Below are 11,260 nucleotides of genomic sequence, written 5' to 3'. Positions count from 1 at the left end.
CACTGCACCCAGCATGCAGACCACCACTGCAATGCAGCACCGCTGCTGCGCCCAGCATGCACAACACCACCACAGAAATGAGCTGCACCGCTGCTGCGCCCAGCATGCACAGAACCACCACAGAAAGGAGCTGCACCACTGCTGTGCCCAGCATGCACAGCGCCACCAGAGATGAGCTGCACCACTGCTGCACCCAGCATGCACAATGCCACCAGAGAGATGAGCTGCACCATTGCTGTGCCCAGTGTGAACACCACTGTGCAATGCAGCACCACTGCTGCGCCCAGCATGCACATCACCACAGAAATGAGCTGCACCGCTGCTGTGCCCAGCATGCGAACCACCACCACCGTGTAAAGCAGCACTGCTACTGCACCCAGCATGCAGACCACCACTGCAATGCAGCACCGCTGCTGCGCCCAGCATGCACAATGCCGCCACAGAAATGAGCTGCACTGCTGCTACACCCAGCATGCACAGAACCGCTGCTGCACCCAGAATGAACACCGCTCTGCAATGCAGCGCCGCCGCTGCGCCCTGCATGCACAGAACCGCCACAGAAATAAGCTGCATCACTGCTGCACCCAGCGGGAACAGCGCTGTGCAATGCAGCGCTGCTGCTGCACCCTGCATGCACAATGCCACCACAGAAATGAGCTGCACTGCTGCTGCGCCCAGCATTCACAGAGCTGCCACAGAAATGAGCTGCACCGCTGCTGCTGCATCCAGCGGGAACACTGCTCTGCAATGCAGCACCGCTGCTGCGCCCAGCATGCACAACACCACCACAGAAATGAGCTGCACCACTGCTGCGCCCGGCATGAACACCACTGTGCAATGCAGCACCGCTGCTGCAGGCGGCATGCACAACGCCGCCACAGAAATAAGCTGCACTGCTGCTGCACCCAGCATGCACAGCACCGCCACAGAAGTAAGCTGCACCACTGCTGTGCCCAGCATGCACAACGCCACCAGACAGATGAGCTGCACCATTGCTGTGCCCAGTGTAAACACCACTGTGCAATGCAGCACCGCTGCTGCGCCCAGCATGCACATCACCACAGAAATGAGCTGCACCGCTGCTGCGCCCAGCATGCGAACCACCACCACCGTGTAAAGCAGCACCGCTGCTGCGCCCAGCATGCACACAACCACCACAGAAATGAGCCGCACCACTGCTGCACCCAGCATGAACACCACTGTGCAATGCAGCACCACTGCTGCAGGCTGCATGCACAATGCCACCACAGAAATGAGCTGCACCACTGCTGCACCCAGCATGAACACCACCATGCAATGCAGCACCGCTGCTGCGCTCATCATGCAGACCACCACCACAGAAATGAGTAGCACTGCTGCTGCACCCAGCATGCACACCACCACCGTGCAGCGCAGCACCGTGGCTCTGCCCAGCATGCACACCACCACCATAGAACTGAGCAGCACCACTGCTGCGCCCAGCATGCAAACCACCACTGTGCAATGCAGCACCGCTGCTGCGCTCAGCATGCAGACCACCAATGCAATGCAGCACCGCTGCTGCGCTCAGCACACAGACCACCACTGTGTAATGCAGCACCGCTGCTGCGCTCAGCATGCAAACCACCACCGAGCGAATATCAGCAGCCCCACTGCGCCCAGCCCTATGCAGGGTCTCCTCGCCCTCCCCAGGCCCACCACGCACACAGGATCGGCGCAGGAAATGCAGCAGGACTGCAGGGAGCACAGCAGTGTTGGGGGGGGGACGGCGGCGCCTTCCTCGCTGCACACCTTCGGGGCAGAGGGGGGCGCCGTGGGGCAGACGGGTGCATGCATGGGGTTGGCACGGGTGCAGCGCATGCATGGGAGAAGGTGGGGGTTTGCAGCAGCGGGGCCGTGAGTACCTGCAGCGGGGGGGTCATCCCGGTCCTATCCCCTGCATGCGCCCCACACGCGCGCAGCCCCCCACGGCAAAGCAGCAGCAAAGCGGCATCCGAGCGGCGGCATCGCAGCGCCTGCACTGCAGGGATGGACATCAGCTGGCAAGCGTGTGCTGCAGCTGTCCTGCATTGCACCCAGAGCTGCATTGCACCTGGAGCTGTGCTGCACCCAGAGCTGCATTGCACCCAGAGCTGTGCTGCACCCGGAGCTGCATTGCATTGCACCCAGAGCTGCATTGCACCCAGAGCTGCATTGCACCTGGAGCTGTGCTGTGCCCGGAGCTGTGCTGCACCCAGAGCTGTGCCTGGAGCTGCACTGCATCTGGTGCTGCATTGCATCCAAAGCTGTGCTGCACCTGGAGCTGTGCTGCAGTCTTAGCTGTGCTGCGCTCCAAGCTAAGCTGCACCCGAAGCTGCATTGCACCCAGAGCTGTGCTGTGCCTGGAGCTGCACTGCATCCGGTGCTGCATTGCATCCGAAGCTGTGCTGCACCCAGAGCTTCAATGCACCCAGAGCTGCATTGCATCCAAAGCTGTGCTGCACCCAGAGCTGTGCTGTAACCAGAGCTGTGCCTGGAGTTGCACTGCATCCGGTGCTGCATTGCACCCGGAGCTGTGCTGCACCTGGAGCTGCATTGCACCCAGAGCTGTGCTGCACCCAGAGCTGTGCTGCACCCAGAGCTGTGCTGCACCCAGAGCTGTGCCTGGAGCTGCACTGCATCCGGTGCTGCATTGCATCCAAAGCTGTGCTGCACCCAGAGCTGTGCTGTACCCAGAGCTGCATTGCACCTGGAGCTGTGCTGCACCCGGAGCTGTGCCTGGAGCTGCACTGCATCCGGTGCTGCATTGCATCCAAAGTTGTGCTGCACCCGGAGCTGTGCTGCACCCAGAGCTGGCATTGCACCCAGAGCTGTGCTGTGCCTGGAGCTGTGCTGCACCCAGAGCTGTGCCTGGAGCCTGTGCTGCATCCGGTGCTGCACTGCATCCGAAGCTGTGCTGCACCCAGAGCTGTGCTGCACCCAGAGCTGTGCTGCACCCAGAGCTTTGCTGCACCTGGAGCTGCATTGCACCCAGAGCTGTGCTGCACCCAGAGCTGTGCCTGGAGCTGCACTGCATCTGGTGCTGCATTGCATCCGAAGCTGTGCTGTGCCTGGAGCTGTGCTGCACCCCAGAGCTGCATTGCACCCCAGAGCTGCATTGCACCCAGAGCTGTGCTGTGCTCCAAGCTAAGCTGCACCCGGAGCTGCATTGCACCCAGAGCGGTGCTGCACCCAGAGCTGTGCCTGAAGCTGTGCTGCATCCGGTGCTGCATTGCACCCAGAGCTGTGCTGCAGTCTTAGCTGTGCTGCACTCCAAGCTAAGCTGCACCTGAAGCTGCATTGCACCCAGAGCTGTGCTGTGCCTGGAGCTGCACTGCATCCGGTGCTGCATTGCATCCAAAGCTGTGCTGCACCCAGAGCTGTGCTGTACCCAGAGCTGCATTGCACCTGGAGCTGTGCTGCACCCGGAGCTGTGCCTGGAGCTGCACTGCATCCGGTGCTGCATTGCATCCAAAGCTGTGCTGCACCCAGAGCTGTGCTGCACCTGGAGCTGCATTGCACCCAGAGCTGTGCTGCACCCAGAGCTGTGCCTGGAGTTGCACTGCATCCGGTGCTGCATTGCATCCGAAGCTGTGCTGTGCCTGGAGCTGTGCTGCACCCAGAGCTTCAATGCACCCAGAGCTGCATTGCATCCAAAGCTGTGCTGCACCCAGAGCTGTGCCTGGAGCTGCACTGCATCTGGTGCTGCACTGCATCCAAAGCTGTGCTGCATCCGGTGCTGCACTGCACCCAGAGCTGTGCTGCAGTCTTAGCTGTGCTGCACCTGGAGCTGCATTGCACCCAGAGCTGTGCTGCACCCAGAGCTGTGCTGCACCCAGAGCTGTGCTGCACCCAGAGCTGTGCCTGGAGCTGCACTGCATCTGGTGCTGCATTGCATCCGAAGCTGTGCTGTGCCTGGAGCTGTGCTGCACCCAGAGCTTCAATGCACCCAGAGCTGCATTGCATCCAAAGCTGTGCTGCACCCAGAGCTGTGCCTGGAGCTGCACTGCATCTGGTGCTGCACTGCATCCAAAGCTGTGCTGCACCCGGAGCTGTGCTGCACCCGGAGCTGTGCTGCACCCAGAGCTGTGCCTGGAGTTGCATTGCATCCGGTGCTGCATTGCATCCGAAGCTGTGCTGCACCTGGAGCTGCATTGCACCTGGAGCTGTGCTGTGCTCTGAGCTGTGCTGCACCCGGAGCTGCGCCGTAACCACAGCCTTGCTGCAACTGGAGCTGCACTGCACCTGGAGCTGCGCTGTGCCCGGAGCTGCACTGCACTCAGAGCGGCGTTAACGCAGCAAGCAGCGTTAGCGGCACGCCGAGCTGCAGCTGCAGTTTGGGGGGGGAACCGAAACGCCGTTGCAGCCGCGTCGCATGCGCAGTACCTCCTCATGCTCCATGCGGCGCAGCGTCTCCGTGATGAACTTGATGTACTGACTGCTGAGCGGTCGTCAGCTCGCTGTACCGCGTGCGCAGCTCCACGTACTGCAGGGCACGCAGCGCCGTCAGCACAAGGATGCTTCAACTGCACCCACAGCGCTGCGGGGCTGCGGGCCCTGCATCTCCAGCGCTGCAGTGCTGCACTGCCTGCACCCCCCACCGCTGCAATCCCTGCACCCGCCCCTCTGCACCCCCCCCCAGCACTGCAGTGCTGCATTCCCTGCGCTCCCAGCCCTGCGGTGCTGTACTCCTGGCACCCCCAGCACTGCATTCCTTGCATCCCCAGCCCTGCCTTCCATGCAACCCCCAGCCCTGCATTCCCTGCATCCCCAGCACTGCATTGCTGCATTCTCTGTACCCCCAGCTCTGCATTCTCTGTACCCCCAGCCCTGTATTCCATGCACCCCCCAGCCCTGCATTCCCTGCACCCCCAGCCCTGCAGTGCTGCATTCCCTGCACCCGCAGCACTGCACAGCTGCGCTCCCTGCACCTCAGCCCTGCATTCCCTGCACCTCCAGCCTGCAGTGCTGCATTCCCTGCACCCCCCAGCGCTTACATTCCTGGCCCCTCCAGCCTGCAGTTCTGCATTCCCTGTGCTCCCAGCCCTGCGGTGCTGCACTCCTGGCACCCCCAGCACTGCATTCCCTGCACCCCCCAGCCCCGCTTTCCATGCACCCCCAACCATGCATTCCCTGCACCCCCAGCACTGCATTGCTGCATTTTCTGAACCCCAGCCCTGCATTCCCTGCACCTGCAGCACTGCACAGCTGCGCTCCCTGCACCTCAGCCCTGCATTCCCTGCAGCCTGCAGTGCTGCATTTCCTGTGCTCCCAGCCCTGCGGTGCTGCACTCCTGGCACCCCCAGCCTGCATTCCTTGCACCCCCAGCACTGCATTGCTGCATTCTCTGCACCCCCAGCCCTGTATTCCATGCACCCACAGCCCTGCATTCCTTGCACTCCCAGCCCTGCAGTGCTGCATTGTCAGTATCCCCAGCCCTGCATTCCCTGCACCCACAGCCCTGCAGTGCTGCATTCCTTGCACCCGCAGCACTGCACAGCTGTGCTCCCCTGCACCTCAGCCCTGCATTCCCTGCACCTGCAGCCTGCAGTGCTGCATTCTCTGCGCTCCCAGCCCTGCGGTGCAGCACTCCTGGCACTCCCAGCACTGCATTCCTTGCACCCCCCAGCCCAGCCTTCCACGCACCCCCAGCCCTGCATTCCCTGCACCCCCAGCACTGCATTGCTGCATTCTCTGTACCCCCCAGCCCTGTATTCCATGCACCCCCAGCCATGCATTCCTTGCACCCCCAGCACTGTACAGCTGCGCTCCCTGCACCTCAGCCCTGCATTCCCTGCACCCCCAGCCTGCAGTGCTGCATTCCCTGCACCCCCAGCGCTTACATTCCTGGCCCCTCCAGCCTGCAGTGCTGCATTCCTTGCACCCGCAGTACTGCATTGCTGCATTCTCTGTATCACCAGCCCCTGTATTCCCTGCACCCGCAGCCCTGCACAGCTGCGCTCCCTGCACCTCAGCCCTGCATTCCCTGCACCCCCAGCCCTGCATTCTCTGCACCCCCAGCCCTGTATTCCCTGCACCCCCAGTGCTTACATTCCTGGCACCTGCAGCCTGCAGAGCTGCATTCTCCCTGCACCCCCAGCACTGCACAGCTGCGCTCCCTGCACCTCAGCCCTGCATTCCCTGCACCTCCAGCCTGCAGTGCTGCATTCCCTGCGCTCCCAGCCCTGTGGTGCTGCACTCCTGGCACCCCCAGCACTGCATGCCTTGCACCCCCAGCGCTTACATTCTTGGCACCTGCAGCCTGCAGTGCTGCATTCCCTGCACCCCCAATGCTTACATTCCTGGCACCTGCAGCCTGCAGTGCTGCATTCCCTGCACCCGCAGCACTGCATTGCTGCATTCTCTGTACCCCCAGCCCTGTATTCCCTGCACCCCCAGCACTACAGTGCTGCATTCCCTGCACCCCCAGCGCTTACATTCCTGGCCCCTCCAGCCTGCAGTGCTGCATCCCCCTGCACCCCCAGCCCTGCATTGCTGCATCTCTGTACCCCCAGCCCTGCATTCCCTGCACCCCCAGCCCTGCAGTGCTGCATTCCCTGCACCCCCAACGCTTACATTCCTGGCCCCTCCAGCCTGCAGTGCTGCATTCCCTGCACCTCCAGTGCTTACATTCCTTGCACCCACAGCTCTGCATTGCTGCATTCTCTGTACCCCCAGCCCTGCAATCCCTGCACCCACAGTACTGCAGTGCTGCATTCTCTGAACCCCCAGCCCTGTATTCCATGCACCCCCAGCCCTGTATTCCATGCACCCCCAGCACTTACATTCCTGGCTCCTCCAGCCTGCAGTGCTGCATTCTCTGCACCCCCAGCACTGCACAACTGCACTCCCCTGCACCTCAGCCCTGCATTCCCTGCACCCCCAGCACTGCATTGCTGCATTCTCTGCACCCCCAGCCCTGCATTCTCTGCACCCCCCAGCCCTGTATTCCCTGCACCCCCAGTGCTTACATTCCTGGCCCCTCCAGCCTGCAGTGCTGCACTCCCTGCACCCCCAGCACTGCACAGCTGCGCTCCCTGCACCTCAGCCCTGCATTCCCTGCACCTCCAGCCCGCAGTGCTGCATTCTCTGTACCCCCCAGCCCTGCAGCGCTGCATTCCCTGCACCCCCCACCTCCTGGATGACGCTGTCTGATGCCGACTGCACTTTGGCCTTCTTGGCAGGCGACGCCTGCGGCTCCAGCTGCGCCGTGAAGGTGATGAGCTGCAGCTCGTAGTCCTGCGGGGAGGGGAGGGGAGGGGGAGGTGAGGGGGGAGGGCTGCACCCACAGCGCTGCGACCCACAGCACTGCGACCCACAGCGCCACGACCCACAGAGACCCAATGTGACCCGGTGACCCACAGCCACATCCAGTGACCCACAGTGCTCAATATGTCCAACAGTGCCCCATAGTGACCCACAGCACTGCAACCCACAGGGACCCACAGAGGACCCACAGGGACCCATAGCGACCCATATATAAGCCAGGTGTGCCAGCAGTGCACCCACAGGGACCCACAGAAATGCAGGGACCCACAGCGACCCACAGGGACCCACAGGGACCCACAGGGACCCATAGCAACCCATATATCAGTCAGGTGTGCCAGCAGTGCACCCACAGGGACCCCACAGCAACCCAGGCACTCACAGTGACCCACAGAGACCCACAGAGACCCACAGGGACCCATAGCGACCCACAGAGATCCACAGAAAACCCACAGGGAACCACAGCGACCCACAGCGACCCACAGGGACCCACAGGGACCCATAGCGACCCACATATAAGTCAGGTGTGCCAGCAGTTCACCCACAGGGACCCACGGCAACCCAGGGACCCACAGTGACCCATAGCGACCCACAGGGACCCACAGCGACCCACAGCAACCTACAGAGACCCACAGGGGACCCATAGCGACCCATATATCAGTCAGGTGTGCCAGCAGTGCACCCACAGGGACCCACAGCAACCCAGGGACCCACAGTGACCCACAGAGATACACAGTGACCCACAGGGACCTAAAGAGACCCACAGGGACCCACAGGGGACCCACAGCAACCCACAGGGACCCATAGCGACCCATATATAAGCCAGGTGTTTCAGCAGTGCACCCACAGGGACCCACAGCAACCCAGGGACCCACAGTGACCCACAGCGACCCACAGTGACCCACAGCGACCCACAGGGACCCCAGGGACCCCACAGTGACCCACAGTGACCCCACAGAGACCCACAGGGACCCACAGCAACCCAGGGACCCACAGTGACCCACAGAGATACACAGTGACCCACAGGGACCTAAAGAGACCCACAGGGACCCACAGAGACCCACAGGGACCCATAGCGACCCATATATAAGCCAGGTGTGCCAGCAGTGCACCCACAGGGACCCACAGCAACCCAGGGACCCACAGGGACCCACACTGACCCACAGAGATCCACAGCGACCCACAGGGACCCAGGGACCCACAGTGACCCACAGTGACCCACAGAGACCCACAGGGACCCACAGCAACCCAGGGACCCACAGGGACCCACAGAGACCCACAGGGACCCACAGGGACCCATAGCAACCCTTATATAAGCCAGGTGTGCCAGGATTGCACCCCAGGGACCCACAGCAACCCAGGGACCCACAGGGACCCACAACGACCCACAGTGACCCACAGTGACCCACAGAGACCCACAGGGACCCATAGCGACCCACATATAAGTCAGGTGTGCCAGGATTGCACCCACAGGGACCCACAGCAACCCAGGGACCCACAGTGACCCATAGCGACCCACAGGGACCCACAGCGACCCACAGCAACCTACAGAGACCCACAGGGACCCATAGCGACCCATATATCAGTCAGGTGTGCCAGCCGTGCACCCACAGGGACCCACAGCAACACAGGGACCCACAGTGACCCACAGCAACCCACAGTGACCCACAGGGACCCATATATAAGCCAGATGTGCCAGCAGTGCACCCCAGGGACCCACAGCAACCCAGGGACCCACAGGGACCCACATCGACCCACAGTGACCCACAGGGACCCATAGCGACCCATATATAAGCCAGGTGTGCCAGCAGTGCACCCACAGGGACCCACAGCAACCCAGGGACCCACAGGGACCCACAGAGACCCACAGGGACCCACAGGGGACCCATAGCAACCCATATATAAGCCAGGTGTGCCAGGATTGCACCCCAGGGACCCACAGCAACCCAGGGACCCACAGGGACCCACAACGACCCACAGTGACCCACAGTGACCCACAGCGACCCACAGAGACCCACAGGGACCCATATATAAGCCAGGTGTTTCAGCAGTGCACCCACAGGGACCCACAGCAACCCAGGGACCCACAGTGACCCACAGCGACCCACAGTGACCCACAGCGACCCACAGAGACCCACAGGGACCCATATATAAGCCAGGTGTGCCAGCAGTGCACCCACAGGGACCCACAGCAACACAGGGACCCACAGTGACCTACAGAGATACACAGTGACCCACAGGGACCTAAAGAGACCCACAGGGACCCACAGGGACCCACAGCAACCCACAGGGACCCATAGCGACCCATATATAAGCCAGGTGTTTCAGCAGTGCACCCACAGGGACCCACAGCAACCCAGGGACCCACAGTGACCCACAGCGACCCACAGTGACCCACAGCGACCCACAGAGACCCACAGGGACCCATATATAAGCCAGGTGTGCCAGCAGTGCACCCAGAGGGACCCACAGCAACACAGGGACCCACAGTGACCCACAGGGAACTAAAGAGACCCACAGCGACCCACAGCAGCGCCACCCAGAGCCCCACGGCGCAGGGCTGCAGCGCACCTTGATGGCGTCGATGTACTGCTTGGCGTAGCGCTGGCACTCCTCCACCTTCTCCTTCTGCTGCTCGCATTCCTCCAGCAGCTTCTGCAGGGAGAGGGGCTGCGGCTCAGCTGCATGGCAGCAGCAACGGGGCTGAGCCCTGCATGCACTGCAGCTCTGCACTGCAAACCGCTGCAGCTGTGTGTGACACATGGAGCAGCTCTGCACTGCATGCACTGCAACCGCTGCAGCTGTGACACATGGAGCAGCTCTGCAATGCATGCACTGCAGCTGTGTGTGACACATGGAGCAGCTCTGCAATGCATGCACTGCAACCACTGCACTGCAACCGCTGCAGCTGTGACACATGAGCAGCTCTGCACTGCATGCACTGCAACCGCTGCAGCTGTGACACATGGAGTAGCTCTGCAACCACTGCACTGCATGCACTGCACTGCAACCGCTGTGGCTGTGTGTGACACATGAGCAGCTCTGCATTGCATGCACCGCAGCTGTGACACAGGGAGCAGCTCTGCAATGCATGCACTGCAACCACTGCACTGCAACCACTGCAGCTGTGTGTGACACATAAAGCAGCTCTGCACTGCAACCGCTGTGGCTCTTTGTGACAGGGGGCGCAACTCCGCACTGCATGCACTGCAACCACTGCACTGCATGCACTGCAGCTGTGTGTGACAGGTGGAGCAGCTCTGCACTGCATGCACTGCAACCACTGCACTGCAACCGCTGCAGCTGTGACACATGAGCAGCTCTGCAATGCATGCACTGCAACCACTGCACTGCAACCACTGCAGCTGTGTGTGACACATGGAGCAGCTCTGCAATGCATGCACTGCAACCATTGCACTGCAACCGCTGTGGCTGTGTGTGACACATGGAGCAGCTCTGCAATGCATGCACTGCAACCACTGCAGCTGTGACACATGGAGCAGCTCTGCAATGCATGCACTGCAACCACTGCACTGCAACCACTGCAGCTGTGACACATGGAGCAGCTCTGCACTGCATGCACTGCAACCGCTGCACTGCAACCGCTGCAGCTGTGTGTGACACATGGAGCAGCTCTGCAATGCATGCACTGCAACCACTGCACTGCAACCGCTGCAGCTGTGACACATGGAGCAGCTCTGCAATGCATGCACTGCAACCACTGCAGCTGTGACACATGGAGCAGCTCTGCACTGCATGCACTGCAACCACTGCACTGCAACCGCTGCAGCTGTGACACATGGAGCAGCTCTGCAATGCATGCACTGCAGCTCTGCACTACAACCACTGCAGCTGTGTGTGACAGGTGGTGCAGCTCTGCACTGCATGCACTGCAACCACTGCACTGCAAACCACTGCACTGCAACCACTGCAGCTGTGACACATGGAGCAGCTCTGCACTGCATGCACTGCAACCATTGCACTGCAACCGCTGCAG

The 11,260-nt window shown here is 61.7% G+C and overlaps 1 protein-coding gene across 1 annotated transcript in view; it reads right to left on the bottom strand.

Annotated features, from left to right (window-relative positions):
- LOC125690808 (plectin-like) overlaps nucleotides 1-11,260 on the bottom strand; it is a 31,705-nt gene that overhangs the window by 14,859 nt on the left and 5,586 nt on the right. Inside the window, 4 exon segments of the mRNA XM_048939527.1 lie at nucleotides 4,384-4,443; nucleotides 4,445-4,483; nucleotides 7,132-7,236; nucleotides 9,835-9,995. Of these exon segments, the coding sequence (XP_048795484.1) occupies nucleotides 4,384-4,443; nucleotides 4,445-4,483; nucleotides 7,132-7,236; nucleotides 9,835-9,995 (365 nt within the window).

This window comes from Lagopus muta, chromosome 3 (genome assembly GCF_023343835.1).
Source record: "Lagopus muta isolate bLagMut1 chromosome 3, bLagMut1 primary, whole genome shotgun sequence".
Taxonomy (NCBI): Eukaryota; Metazoa; Chordata; class Aves; order Galliformes; family Phasianidae; genus Lagopus; species Lagopus muta.
Note: the sequence above shows the minus strand (reverse complement) of the source record. Positions and strands in the feature narration are given on the sequence as shown.